General features: G+C 39.1%; 1 protein-coding gene across 3 annotated transcripts in view; it reads right to left on the reverse strand.

Moving 5' to 3' along the window:
- Positions 1-253: 253 nt before the first annotated feature.
- LOC145439719 (uncharacterized) overlaps positions 254-14716 on the reverse strand; it is a 51309-nt gene continuing 36846 nt past the window's right edge. For 2 of the 3 annotated variants that reach the window (XM_080317289.1, XM_080317288.1), the window contains exons 21-32: positions 14114-14244; positions 13372-13527; positions 13101-13313; positions 10553-10747; positions 9898-10008; positions 6868-7011; positions 6702-6811; positions 4787-4981; positions 3533-3693; positions 3212-3369; positions 2063-2227; positions 254-1444 (exon numbers count right to left, since the gene is read on the reverse strand). In XM_080317289.1, the coding sequence (XP_080173415.1) occupies positions 1139-1444; positions 2063-2227; positions 3212-3369; positions 3533-3693; positions 4787-4981; positions 6702-6811; positions 6868-7011; positions 9898-10008; positions 10553-10747; positions 13101-13313; positions 13372-13527; positions 14114-14244 (2045 nt within the window). In that variant the 3' untranslated portion in view covers positions 254-1138. The remainder of the gene's footprint in view (positions 1445-2062; positions 2228-3211; positions 3370-3532; positions 3694-4786; positions 4982-6701; positions 6812-6867; positions 7012-9897; positions 10009-10552; positions 10748-13100; positions 13314-13371; positions 13528-14113; positions 14245-14716) is intronic. The other variant, XM_080317290.1, reaches the window with a different exon arrangement.

Raw genomic sequence — 14716 nt, forward strand, 5'->3', positions numbered from 1 at the left:
GGATTATTGCTGGGAACGAATCCTGTACTTGAATACTTCTATACCACACCAGTTGGGCATGTGACATGTAAGCAGTTCAAATTGTGACCATTATTGATTAAAATCATCCGCCTTTCCTAGCACTGTTGATTGGCAACTACAGAGCTTTTATCGAAAAGTTATACTATCCTCATCTAAACGGCAAAATTGCTGATACTCCTGAAGACTGCTTCCAAAGTGAAACTAAAATAAATCGGAGACTTCCCCATTGCAGTTATAGTATCTTATCCCATTTTATTTCTATAGATGTAACAGAAAATGGTATTTTAGAGTCTTTATACAAAACTTTTATCATATAATAAGGATCATAATTTGCGATTCAAACTCAGCATAAATGTGCTGAATTCAGTAAAAGTGCGATGTGTACACAAGTCATTACAGATCTGCAAAAATACCCTCAATGAAGAATGAAAGCAACTCTACAAGTCACATACACTGTGTGCAAAGGTATTGCATGATTGAGAATAGAGGCGAGCTGAGCGACTAAAAAAAAAAGCTGCCACAGTACTATAGACAATTGCACATGTATTGTGCGGGCTATTGTGAATTATTCTTGTACGAGGCAGGTTTTAAAATAAAAGCAGAATATAAACAATATCCCGTATCACAACTATACAATGTGTGTACACAAATAAAAATTCAGCAAATACCGTAAGTTGCAGTATCGTATCAATATGTTGATCAAGGCAACTTCTAATGCCACAATGTTGTATGCGCACTGGATGTTATCAAATAATTTATTATGCTTTCAAAAAAGTTACTATATACTAGTAAAATCCATATGTAAAAAATCTCATCCTTTCAACTCTAATGTAAGAAACACACATTTACATCCATTTTACTTGGATTATTGCAGTTCCACATAGAATGGGTGCAATTCAGCAGTGTTTGAGAGAGTTAAAATGCATCGTTGCTAAAACAACTTGGTCGTAGTCAGACAGGTCTGCAGTCACCCTTGCTGGCTGCAATTTTTCGATTTTACGAATGTTTCGCAAGTTGGTCACATCACAATAAAACCTTTGGGTCATTACCATATTAAAAGATATTTTACACACGCCATCGATTTTTTAGTCGCACCGTCACCACCAAACATTTTGTCTTATTTTTTTAATTTACTTCGCAGTTCACCAATCATCTTATTCATCTCGGGGTCTTGCTTTGGCGCTTCGGTCGCCCCCTCGCTTTTCAAATCTGGTTGTTCTTGGTGGACTGCGTGGCTGACGTCGGCACAGAACGACGATTTGGGAGTCGTTGAATGCAGAACCGCGCTGAGGATGGTCGATTGAAATTTTGCATTCGATACTAGGTCCTGGGTCAGAGTGGACTTTATGTCGTCCACCTTGGACATCCACATGCCGCGTGCGTCCTTCCGCAAGACACAGAGCACGGCAAAAACAAAGACCCCCTGATTGAAAGAGATTGGTGCTGAATCGGTTGCCAAAGCCAAAGTAGTCATCATTAGTACTCTATTAAAATTTGAAGCAACACAGTAAATGTCTACTCATTTCAACAAATAGAAGTTGTGATACACAAGACAAGTGGAGACTAATTCAATTAGAAGTTATTCTCTTGATGAAGCCGATTTGGTCAAGATGTCACATGATTTTAACAGTTAATCGGAGGTGGAAATTTTCCAAAAAGCAGGGCGCATCTTCACAACTTACGCAAGATGACAAATAATACCATAAATAGGTGCAATTTATATTCAGTTACCATGATACAGGGGTTATTTTTCCCAGTTGTTTAAAAAATTTCAATGGTGAAAGCGACATAATCGTATCTTTAAACTGCATTCTACTTTACAAAATCCAAAGAGTGAAAAGTAAAATGGACATTGAAATGACGGAAGTTTTAAAATATAACTGCATGATAAACTACTGCAGGCACGCACAAGCACAACCAACTTGAGTATTCCAAAAAAGTAGAAGTACTTCGTTACTAACCACCTCCAGCTGGAATCAAGGTGAGAACGAGGAAGTAGAACAATTCGGTTGTTAGCACACAAGACGCAGTCATATATTACCTGATACGCATTCAAAATAGTGAAGAGCCATCCGAACACATCATTGACAGATTTTAGATCTGATAATATCAGTGGCACTCCAACAATCCAAGGCAGACCAAGAACGACAGTTATTGTTATCGTCCTTATGACGTTCTGACTTGTTTGTGTCTTGTTGCTGCGAACCTAAAGAAATTCGTTATACTGCAACGTGCAAGATCTTGGTAGTAGGTGTTATTTCAAACCAATACAACTGATGGCGGGCCATTGGTCTATAAGGAATACCAATGATGTCGCAACTAGGAGTGCACACTAAAATAATTTGTCTCCTGTGGGGTTTATTCTTCCAGACATTCTTCCAAGGGCAACATCCATATACGCCCTCCCACCAGTAACCTCACTAAGAAATCAATCGAATATGCCGGTCCTGTTATTTGGAACACCATACCTACATCTAGACTTGGACAACTAGATAATTTTAGTTGTCTAATTTCACTAAATTAGAGCGAAATGTCAGTAATCTAATTCTAATCTAATTTGGAAAAGCTGAAAATTTTCTAGTTGTCTATGTATATGCTTGGATAACTGAATAATTCTGGTTGTCAAATTTTACTAAATTAGAGCGAAATGCCAGCAATCTAGTTTGGAAAGGCCGATAATTTTCTGGTTGTCCAAGTCTGCCTACATCTATAAGAGACCTTCCTTATCACTCATTCAAAAAAGAATTACTCAGACACCTTATCTCCTATTACTGACACCACTTGTTCCACCCATTTTTCCATGTTATTGTTATTATTTATGTTACGCTATGCTGAATTAGATAATCCCAACCAACTGCAACCAAATTTATAAAGAATATATGTAATTGTTAATGCAGGGTGTGATCAGACTAGTTGACCCTACCCAGAGTCATATCGATTACACCCTGTCCTACACCGTTAAGTTTCTTGTTATAATTTCATGCGTCAATGTTATTTTCGTTTCGGTTGGACGAATCCATAATTATTTCTCTCTCTCTCTCTCTATTTACAGGTGATTCACTCTTACAAATGACAAAAGCACATGGGTAAAAACTAGCGTATTAGCGCTGAGGCAGCTATACTACCGTTAGTAGAAGCTACTGCTAATTTCTTCCACACATTAAAAAAGAGAAGAATGCGTAATACTTACTTCCATTTTTGTGGTGATTTTTCGTATAATTACGAATCCGAAGACAAGATTACACAACAAAATAATTCCGACTGGCGTTAAGAAGCCGAAATGAAGCGATTCTTTATGCAGCCAGCATGCGATATCTCCCACATATTCGGACGGTCTGAAGGATACATCTGACAAAGTATGAAAGCATCACTGAAATAGCAGTAATTCACACCTAGTCCAAATACACAGAACATTACAGATTCAGTGCATATAATTCCCTTTTCATGAAAGATAACTCGGAAAATATTATATAACTTGTAACAAATATTACAAAGGTCAAAGAAAAATCACCATCTGAAAAAGCTAGATGCCACATTTCCCAATTTTTCGCATCTTTTTGCGAAACCATGTAAGCGTTAACCGAAACGGCCGTCCCGAACGTGATGTAGATTACGAGTGAACAAATGAGGATGTAGCAATCGCCAATTTTCTTGCGAGGGAACCAAAATTTCCTGAAAAAATCGTATGAGAAAGTGAGAGGCCGGCAAATTATTCAAGGAAGTAGTTTCAAAAGTAGATTTGGTCGAAGCATATTATGCCTTTTGTAGTCAATCGGAGGTGGCCATTTTCGAAATTGCAACACTAACACAAAATGATTACTGATAAAGCAAATTGGTGCATTTTTCCAACAAACATTCAGTTCCCATGATACAGGGGCTATTTCGCTCGGACGCCATGATAATTTCGCTTGTAAAAGTGACTTACACCTATCCAAAACTAAATTTCTACTTTTCAATTCCAACGAGTAAAATCAAGGGTGAAAATAGTCTGAAAGCATATCCCTTTGACCCTAGAGTTGTACCACTAGACAAAGTCCACTTGAGTACACCACAAGACTATGATACAATGAAAGATAGGAAGGTGTCGAAACGACTTAGAAAGGAAAGGACGTAGTTTCTTTTGTCCTTGATGTTTTTTGCGGCATATACACCATCTCATGAGATACATACACACTATCTGCGCGTATGCATACCACGAGTGCATGATGTGCATATGCCGCTGGACAACGAAGGTGCAGATATAGCCTTTTTACGGCTTTCTAAATCTTGCACCACCTCTCCATGCAATCCCAGTAATGCATGAGCGCCAAGCAGGGAAGTCATAGATACCAGTGTTACTAATCAGGTCGTTGGTCTGACCCGGCCGGGGATCGAACCCACGACCGTATTATCATTGTGTATGCTGGACGCTTCACCATTACGCTATCTTGTCGGTCGGAGTAGTCTTCGTAATCAGTCACCCATCCTAACCCTACGCGATGTAAAAAAGAGGCCTACACAGTGCACACTGAATGACAGTAAAAGAAGATAATATAAAAGGGCAGGCGACAAAAAAAGGTTGAATGTGTTATTTTTTTTCTCTCTGGCGCTATCCTGGAACGCCGACACCACTTGTGGAGCTGGGAAGTCTTTGGACTGATCCGGCCAAGGCTTGACCCCACAAGTTATCAACCAAGATGGTGCACCTTACCGCCAGTAGTGCATAACGAAATTCCATACTATTTTTTTTTCACTGTTCTAACATTGCACGGTGCTATAGCCTCACCTGAACATCGTAATAGATTCCACCAACATCCATCCCCAGGAAGAGAGTAGAAGGAATTGCATGCACGCGGCAACAACCATGCAAGGTACATATTTCTGGTTTCTCTGCACACCGACGAGGTAAGTAATGTAGAAGCCGAGAAGGCAGACGCATAAATGTATGTGGATCTGATTCATGAGGTTGATTCGTAAATTCCTGCAATTTATTTCATATCTGTTAGTTGTAGCCTACTTTGAGCCCAATATTAAATACCGGTAGCTGTCATATGGCTTGGCCTCGTGTACAACACAAGTTGAGTTAAGGGAATAACTTGGAATGAACAAATTTGGTCATGGACGAAGCACTTCTACTGTGTGAAGTACCCGTGCAGAGGTTTTGCTTACTTGCAATACTTGCGCAATTGATTATGTTTTTAGGCTACTTCGGCTTGGACAGTTTTTTTCAGGCAAAACTGCTTACTGTCTTATGAAAAATAGAAAGTCGTCTTGGGATAAGTTCACATTGTTTTGAGTGTAAAATCGTCAGAAGAACCGCCAATGTACCCAAATACCCTACACCAGGGGTGGGCAACTATTTTACCCGTGGGCCAAATGAAAGTTGAAAATACATCGGCAGGCGGAGTAAAAAATTGTAACTATATTCTGCGGCGAAAGCAGTGAATCACATTGTTAATACATAGCGATCGGTGGATGTATTGATATTAGGTAGGGTTACCATATTTTGGAAATCTGGAAAGAGGACACCTCAGAATTTTCGGACTTGCAAAACCGATGGAACATCCTGAAAAAATGCTAATTTTTTCTCACTTCGTAGTCGGTTGACTAAAAAAATCAACTTTCACGCTCGGCGCCCAAAATTCAGTTTTTCCCTTCACATTTTCAGGTGGTTGACTAAAAAAAAATCATCTCCGGCTAAGCTCCCGAAATACCCGCCTTCGGTTCTGATTTACGGCATCTCAGTCGATTTTGGCCATAAATTTGACCTGAATTCTCAAAAAAGAGGACAAAATCTCAAAAAAGAGGACAAAAGGGCGTCCTCCAAGGACGATTTCAAAAAACGTACTGACGGACGTATGTTAACCCTCTATTAGGCAATGAGAAAGTGACGGTTAATTACCAAAAATAATATTTATTCGCCGTCATAATACAAAACAGTGGTAGATATGATACATTTTAGACTCCTTTTTTTTAACCCACAGACACGTTTTTATGAATCTACAAAGCATGTCTTGGTCAGCTTTCTTTTTTTGACATGCCTGCCGCCAGTTCATCGTTTCACTATGAGCCCTGATTGACTTGTTTGACGAATTAGGGATTTTGAAACGCATCACGTAGCAAATTGAAGTACTGAGTGTGTAAATGTGACACTGGCAACAAAGAAGGTTTGAACGAAACTATATGGAAACAGTGACATTTTTTGACAATTACGGTGGCATTTCTACTGACAACACTGACCATTCTGATAAACTATTTGAATAAGCCTCTTCCTTCAATTGTGAATTCGAGATCGATCAACCTCATTGTTGCGTAGAGTCTAGTTATTTCAGTTAGTCAAGTCATGTTAAAGCAAGTTATGACGTTTTGAAACCAGATTTTAGAAGTCAGAAGATGCCGTCAGGTACTATAGGCTAAGCAGATAGAAAATGTGACTGCAAAGAAAATAATATCATACTGATTTTGGCAATGACACGGTAGGTAGGTGATTTATATAAATCCACAAAATTGCCTCTTGAAACATGTTTCAATGGCTACGATACAATGCATAGTGCATAATGCCCTTTGCAGTTGAATTTTTTGGCAAAATGACAAACTACTAGAATAACATCACTTTTCCGCAGTTGACGGAATTAGAAAAATATTTCTTTTAATCCTCAATCAGAACAGCTGTCCAATATCATACAAAACCTGTAGCTCACTTGAAAGCAACATAAATGATGATAGCCGCGAACAGGAAAATGCTGGAGAGAATACATCCAACCTGGCCAACAATCCCAAGAGGAACCGAATCAGCCACAGGGTAAACTTTCTGAAAAGCAAGGGGATTGTACCAAATAGCATAGTGTTCAATTTGATACATCTTACCACTAGAACGCTGAATGCCGTTACACCGGGATTGTATCTGGTATTGCAGGTCGTGTAGGAGTTGTTGACCAGCTTAGTTTTGCTTTCGTCAGTGCTCCAAGTACCATTGTTTAGTAGACGCACGCATCGGTGGAAATATAATGTCTTGAATATAAAACAGATTACAGTACTCCTTATAGACCAGTGTTTCTCAACCTGGGGAGCGCGGGAGTCTCTCAGGGGGAGGGGCGCGAGAAAATGACAAAGTCTATATAAATTGTGACGAAACATGCGTTTCACAACCATTCTGATTGTTGAAGATCAAACTTATTTTGCATTCAAGAAAGCTTGGCAAATACAAACTCCGGTAGTCGCGCTCAACGGAGTATAGGCTGATTTCAACTTAATTTTAGCAAATTTTTGATATTCTCTGAAGATTTAGAGCAATTCCCACGTGTAAGTCATTGATTACTAGCTCGGTGCGCTGGGTAGCTGTTATAAATAGCTGGCGAACTGCACTGCCTAAACAGGGACGGGCAACATACATGATGATGTGGCCCATGGCCCCAGTCCGCCGAAATTCATCACTTCTTGCTTAAACGTCAAATTTTAGTGAACGTATGTTATTATAAACATGTGTGCGAAGCATGCGGGAGTAGAGCTTACGCACAATTTCATCGCAGTGAGAAGACTTGCATTATCGGCATTTACCATATATTAATCCTAATGAATTGATAACTTGGTAAATTTGGAGTACCGGGCTCATAGAACGCCTTGGAATCTTTATTAGGGATTGCACCGTGGGTTTTGATCAGAGAGAAGCAGGCATGGCGGCGCCGGTATGACAATGCTGTTCTCAAATCCACATTGTCTTCGTCATTATCGGCGAGAAATGGCTTTGAAGTGACATTGCTGCCGTTAAAATACATTCATTAAATACGATTTATTCCTTGTATATGTGGACCAATAGGCGAATAATGTATCAATTTAGCAATCTGGCGCCAAGTACCTAATTTTCCTATATTCAGCCCGCCGACTGGAGAAGTTGCCCGCTCCTGGCCTAAGACAATATGGTCGCCCGGTTTCGCCCGCAATCAGGCTACCCTAAATCAACACAATTTAATTCAATTCCAAAACTGATCAAATGTAGCATGGCAGGACAGAATGACGCCGTGCTCTCTGTAGTCACAACCAGCATTAGGATTAGTCGCAGTGCAAGCTACCTTGAAATCCATTGATGTCCTGTTCAATGTAATTTTGTTATTTTCAAACAAGTTTCGGGGAAATTTGTCAGCAATGTAAAAGACTCAACAACTGGAATGCGGATTCAAACTTGGCGTATGATATATTGATATGTATACTATGCTACTATACTATGCGCTCTTTTTGACATGACGATAAGTGCAGGGGGTCAGGGGTGCGCAATTTTTTTGACCATCATCAAGGGGGGCGCATGTCAAAAAAGGTTGAGAACTGCTGTTCTAGACTCTATACCAGCTTGGTATCAAAGTATTCATGAGTTTAGCAATGAGCATGTGCTTTTAGATTTTGCTTGCAGACTGATTACTCAAGGTCTGCAATGTTGCCGAAAGCAGATAGCTGCACTGACAGAGCTGCCGAGCCGAATATGACATCCAGCTACAATCCATATTATCATAATGTTATTTCTTTCATGTTTCAGCACTATGATTTCTGAATCCTTTTGATGTGATGAATATTATGTTCTTGACCTGAAAATACCTGAACAGAGCAATTAGGTTATCTCAAGGTAGGTATTTCTTGCTATTCTTCAGTTGACAGGATGTGCATTCAATACATTGAAACAGCAAATATATATTTTTATATGGATTTCTCAACTATTCTTCGTATACCAAAAATGACTGTAGAATTTATGTTTATTGTGTCTTAAAGTGTAAAAAATGGTTTTGGAATTGTGCGCTAAACATGACCTGGATTTCAAATGCATGAACAAGAGCACCACTATGCTTGTTTTTAAGTGGAATCAAAGGCGCAACTAAGCTAAAGGTTGGACTGCGTACACCAGGTCAGCATCAAATTGCATAAAATCAATTTGGGCTATAGTTTACTACAGGGGTGTCAAACATACGGCCTGCCGGACGATTTCATCCGGTACGTGAAGCAATTCTGAGAAATGGAATAATTATTGTTTTATCCAGCATGTTTCCATCAAAATTTGAGATGTTTAGTATGAAATATTTTGACGTAAATAATCCCGCAAGACGGAAAATGTCGTACATGTTCAATGATTATGTTCATCATAACCACCTGACAGTAAACCTCTGACAGTAGTGCAGATTTATCACCTAATACCCCATTTGGAACAAGTCGGTGATATTGAAACCACATTCAGAGTGCAAAAAGTGCACGCTCAGTTCAGAGGTTTCTGGAAAATGGACCGATAATAGTTAAGCACAGAGGAGAGCGTGCCAATGCAAAACCGTTGTATGTAGGGAAAATGGAGAATATAATAGTTTCATGGAGAAAATTCAAATATCTTTGGTTGTACCGCTGTATACCTTATTCTGAACCAAAAGGTCCCAACCACGGCCCCAAGCCTTGGTCTTCAGAGGATCCCGAATGGTGATATATAGATAGTGAAAATTCCAACATTGTTTAGTTAAATCGATTGTATTCCTCATAGCGAATACACTGCACCGCACTGCCAGTAATCATATTTTTACCAATTACGTTGTTTGCGAATAATGGTGTAATGGTGCCGCTAGTATAGAGCCCCATGATCTGCAATATAATGTATCTGAATACTATGTATTGTGCACTATGTACAGCCTTGACAATAAGCATTCCAGTGGAAAATGAAGACATGAATTTTGAGGTAACATTTTGCAATCATTTGACTGGTCCGGCCCGCAAGCGATCAACAGGTTTGAATCCGGCCCGCGACCCAAGTTGAGTTTGACTCCCCTGGTCTGCTAGATGTCACAATCGTGTAGTCAAATAAATTATCGTTACATGAATAGAACATATATATCATGGCGAGGTTCATAAAAACAATCTGATCTATAGAATTACCCCAGGAGTTCCAGATGACTTTGGTATCTCCGAATAGTCGAACGGTATTTCCAATTCAACATCACCGGATATATTATCTTTCTTTTTACCGCTAAATGACAATCCGACAGCCTGGAATTAAATGAATTGGCAAAAATTTGGTGATGTGACGAATGCATGCGGCTTTTAAAATCACGCAGATGACAGAAAAATCGGTGTAAATGATGTGTCTGAAATCATCTCGGGGATCAAGATTAACAAAGTGTGGCCACTTATTGCAGATACACTTTTACCAACAGGGCAAGAGCCACAATTTATTTCAGAGTTCCAAAACTAGCTATTGTCGACGAAGGAAGAGTTGATAGTATTTCTTTTTTGTAAGTGGTTTCCAACTTGTCTAATCCTTGTCAGATATACAGGTGAATTGTCATTTGAGGAAAAACGAATTTTAAAAATCGATGCGTTTTTCTAAACATTGCTCTTAATGTGTTCCACGTAAACAATCGAATTTGAGACAATTAAGATATAGCAGAGATTCAAGTGATGAAGGCCGCATCACAAATGCGACTTCTGTAAATTTACAAACATTCTATATTGCACAGACCTTCGACGGGTATATGTGTAAAACATGAAATTCGACCTTACACTGAAAACAAACTGCTAAAAAATAGGTAACCTCTTTTATGGAAGTGTCGTCCTCAGGATAATCTGGATACACAGTCGCATTGGTTGCAAACACCACATTCACAAATGTCTCGTCGTCCGTCGCGTTGTCCGGTCGTAACAGTTTACATTTTGAATTGTGCCTGCCATCAGTCCGCCAGCTCTCGGCGACAATTGGTTTCTTGTCAGCTTCTGACATGCGGATGGACTGCAATAGTTTCAAACTCTTAATGCGGGTTACAGTGGAACACGGAGATGGTGTATTTGGGCTTCATTGTAAGACAGAATAGAACGTGTTCACGTGTTTGGTGAAAGATTCATTTTAACAAATCAAGGCCAAAGAAGTGAAGCAACAAAGGACTTCTACTGAATGTCAGCTGAAATGGTTGTGCGTTTTAAGCTATTAGCTACCAACACTTCTAGTTCATCACAGCAAACCACCTGCATGTTACTATTTTGGATTTTACAAAGTCGAAAGTAGGTTTGGGGTGGATATCGAAGAGATTGGATTAGTTTGGACTTCCAATTGATATAGCTCCCTGTGTTACTGTCGCAAAAGTTAATTATTATCGGATCGCATTATTTACGGCACCGGTAGTCATTCTGCGCTGACGATGCATTGCAATTTTGAGAGAAGTCATTGGCGATCCACTGATAAAGCACTCCATCGGCGTTGGCACGACATGAGTCAACTTTTTCAGATGACATAATTGACTCGTGACTCAAAGCAAAATTTCCGAGTCAATTTCAAGTCACTACAGTGTGGAGTAAGTCACTGTACCTGTACGTAGATGCTCGATGATCTGTGCGAGAGCAACCAGTCATTCAATGATTGTGCAGCCTGGCTTTACCGAGTATCCGTCGGTATATCACGAATAAATTGACTGCGAACTCAGTGATTAGAGCTTGTGTTGTCATAGACTAGTAGTAATCCGTCTATAGCAGTGTATTTCTGGTCAGCGCCCATCTTAATGAACTTCCGGTATGATATAAATCTAACTGATATAGTTTATACATATCTATCACTTGTCAACGGATTGTGTATTGCATCATATCAATTTGCTTCAACTTTCTGAGGTTTAATATTCTATCATCTTTTAGGCAGTGTTGGGATCAAGTCACTACCTTCGAGTCACGAGTCATCTCGAGTCATTGCACATTTTGCCTCGAGTCAAGTCGAGTCAATCGATTTTCAAAGGAGACTCGAGTCAAGTCAAGTCACTCGTTTTTTGGAGGCGACTCGAGTCAAGTCGGGTCAAGTCAAGTCAAGTCACGAGTCAAGTCATGATTCAAGTCAAATTGAATTTTCGAAGTATGAGTGCTGAATCAAAATCATTACATTTTGCTAACTGGGTGTAGGTCAGATTAATTGGACAATTATCTTGAACCAAATAACGAATATAAAGTTAAATAAACAATATACATGCAAAAAGGTGTCGTATCGCCCACGCATACGTAGAACTGCTAATAAAATAGTGAGTGTACAGTACAGCTAAATGCTACAGTCTGTTATATAACCAGCCAATATAGAGGATCGAATAGGAAGCATCGAGAAGTTGAACAAATTGATGTGGTACAATACACAACCCATCTACACGTCAGTGAGAATATAAACGCATAAACTATACTGGTTCGATTTACATCATGTTGGTAAAGGTGAGCACTGCACAAAGCAGTAAGCACTGAGCCGTCTAAGAAACAAAGATACGTTGCTATTACATCAATCTACTAATCTACTAAGACAACGTAAGCTGTGATCGTTTCGTTTGCGGTTCATTTATTTGTGATGTAACAGTGCAGGATCAGTGAAACATACAATCAGTGAATGACTGGTTGCTCTCACAAGTGACACCGGCGTATCGTGAACAACACGAACGTACATAAGAAAGGGTGACTTAATCGACACATTACACTTAATGACTTGAAATTGACTCGTAAATTTTGCTCCGAGTCACGAGTCAATCCACATTTCTGACGGGCCGAGTCGAGTCAAGTCAAGTCATTTTCGCAAAGTGAGATGAGTCAAGTCAAGTCATACGAAAAAGGTGACTCGAGTCAAGTCATGACTCGAGTCATCCCAACACTGCTTTTAGGCTGACAGTTACTGACGTTGTTTAGCAGTTCTGCCAATATTTGAGTCATACAATGCCCTTTGAAGGTATAATGAACTCGATATTCGTTACTCGATTCAGAATCAAGCTAATTGTTTTCAAACCATCCATATATTACTTTTGCTCGACTATCTTGGAAATTAATACCTCCATTCGTAATTGATGTGAATTTACTACTACTGCAGTAGCTGCAAAGACTACTTTACTTTGACTTCCTCGGATCATAAGAATGTCGAGCAATGTTTAATATTTTATATATTTATGATCCCTACATCAACCTTTCAATCTTACAGTATCTGACAGTTAGTATAGTTGTTATGTTATGTATTCGTTTAAAGTTGTCTCTTTTTGCGTTATTTCTTCATCGGATTAGAATTTCCTGACAATTCTGAATCACGGGCCTAACATCATGCAAGTTACTAAATATAAACGATAGTCTTGCTTTCCAACCTGCAAAATAGTTGTCGCTGTGTCCACAGTCATGTTGATCTCGCTCAATCTGATGTTTGACAATATTTTATTCAGCGAGTGGATGAACCTCATTTTTTCGGTGACGTTGAAATACTCAGCAGTAAAATTACGAGCTTTTTCGTTGCCGCTTTGCAGAACCAGATCCAGATTATTCAGGCACCACACAAGAAAAAACACCGACGGCTTGAACACCTGAGAGTTGAACGTCTTCGACGCGGGAAAGACAATGGCTTTCTCAATCACTACGTACCTTTATCTCTCTGCTTGTCAAATCGTTTATTATCGATGTCATTTCGGAAAGTTGATGGACAGTAAAACTGGCATTGTCGGACGTGAAATTTTCGGATAACGCACTGAGGTCGCCTAAAATTCCACTCGTTTCCGTTCTATTGGCATCCTTTCCAAGCTATATATTTATGTACATGTATGAATGATTACGTTTTTCTATCTATTTCAATATAAATTTTCCCACAACACCACAAATATCGCGATACGAGTAAAATGATATACAGAAGGTGAAAGTTGTTGGAGGTAAATTTATCAACCAAGCGGTAACAACAGTGATGCAATACTTACATGTAGAATTTGACACCTAAGTATTTATTTATATTTAGACAAATCAGTGCTTGAACGACCACACCTGCACCTAGACCGCCTGAATGAACTGAACTATGGTCGAACATGTCAAGATGTAAACAATGGACCGGAACTTTGTGGGGACCAAAATGTATGCAATATACAACAACTAATTACAACAACTTTTTCCGCGGAGGAGTAATTGAGTGCCATAAATCAAATCACATTCGGAAATATTATTTAATCGTGAATTTTAGCCATTCTGTTGTCAAGCATGGAAATGAATCGGAATATATCCTGTTCTATGACGTATCACTGAAAAATATTAGATTAGTCTGAAACCGTACATGTCCGTAACTGTAACCTTTCGCTATGGTAACAACAATTTACAGTAATTAGACAAAAGAGAACACTACCTCGTCAAACAAATCGTTAACTGTGGCATTACAGCGGAACTCTTGAAACATGAGATAATTGAAGTCCATTTGAAACGAGGGATCTGTTGTGTCGTTAACGTTCGCAGTGCATTCTATGGCCGCAGCACGATCTAGGAACACCGATACCGTATTGGATTAAATCATAATATAAGAAAAGAGGGTTACTCTAAATACCAAGATATTCAATACATAGAATCTACAGAGTTTATAAAGAGTAGAACACAGATGCAGAAATATCCCTGCCACTATTGGCGAAATTCGAATGGACCGAATAAAATTTACAAAAACACAAGAAACCGTTATTCTTCTAATAATAGGTTTTTGTTTTCTTACCCTAAATTTCACCCTCAAAATATCAGTTTGAAACAAGTACATCCTTAAACTTCACCACTTCCACCAAATCATAACAGAGTAATTCCCTGTCAACATGCAAATATTTTTTAAATCCGTCTCCACACCCTCTCAAGATTTTTCTCTAAATCTACATACAACTAAAGTATCTAGTTCTGAGTACAACGAAATTTATTTCGGACAATTTCGTTGAACGGCTCTCGAGTTATTGCAGTTTGAAAAATGATGATT

This window comes from Botryllus schlosseri, chromosome 5, assembly GCF_051294905.1.
Source record: "Botryllus schlosseri isolate E-star chromosome 5, Bs_hap1, whole genome shotgun sequence".
NCBI lineage: Eukaryota > Metazoa > Chordata > Ascidiacea > Stolidobranchia > Styelidae > Botryllus > Botryllus schlosseri.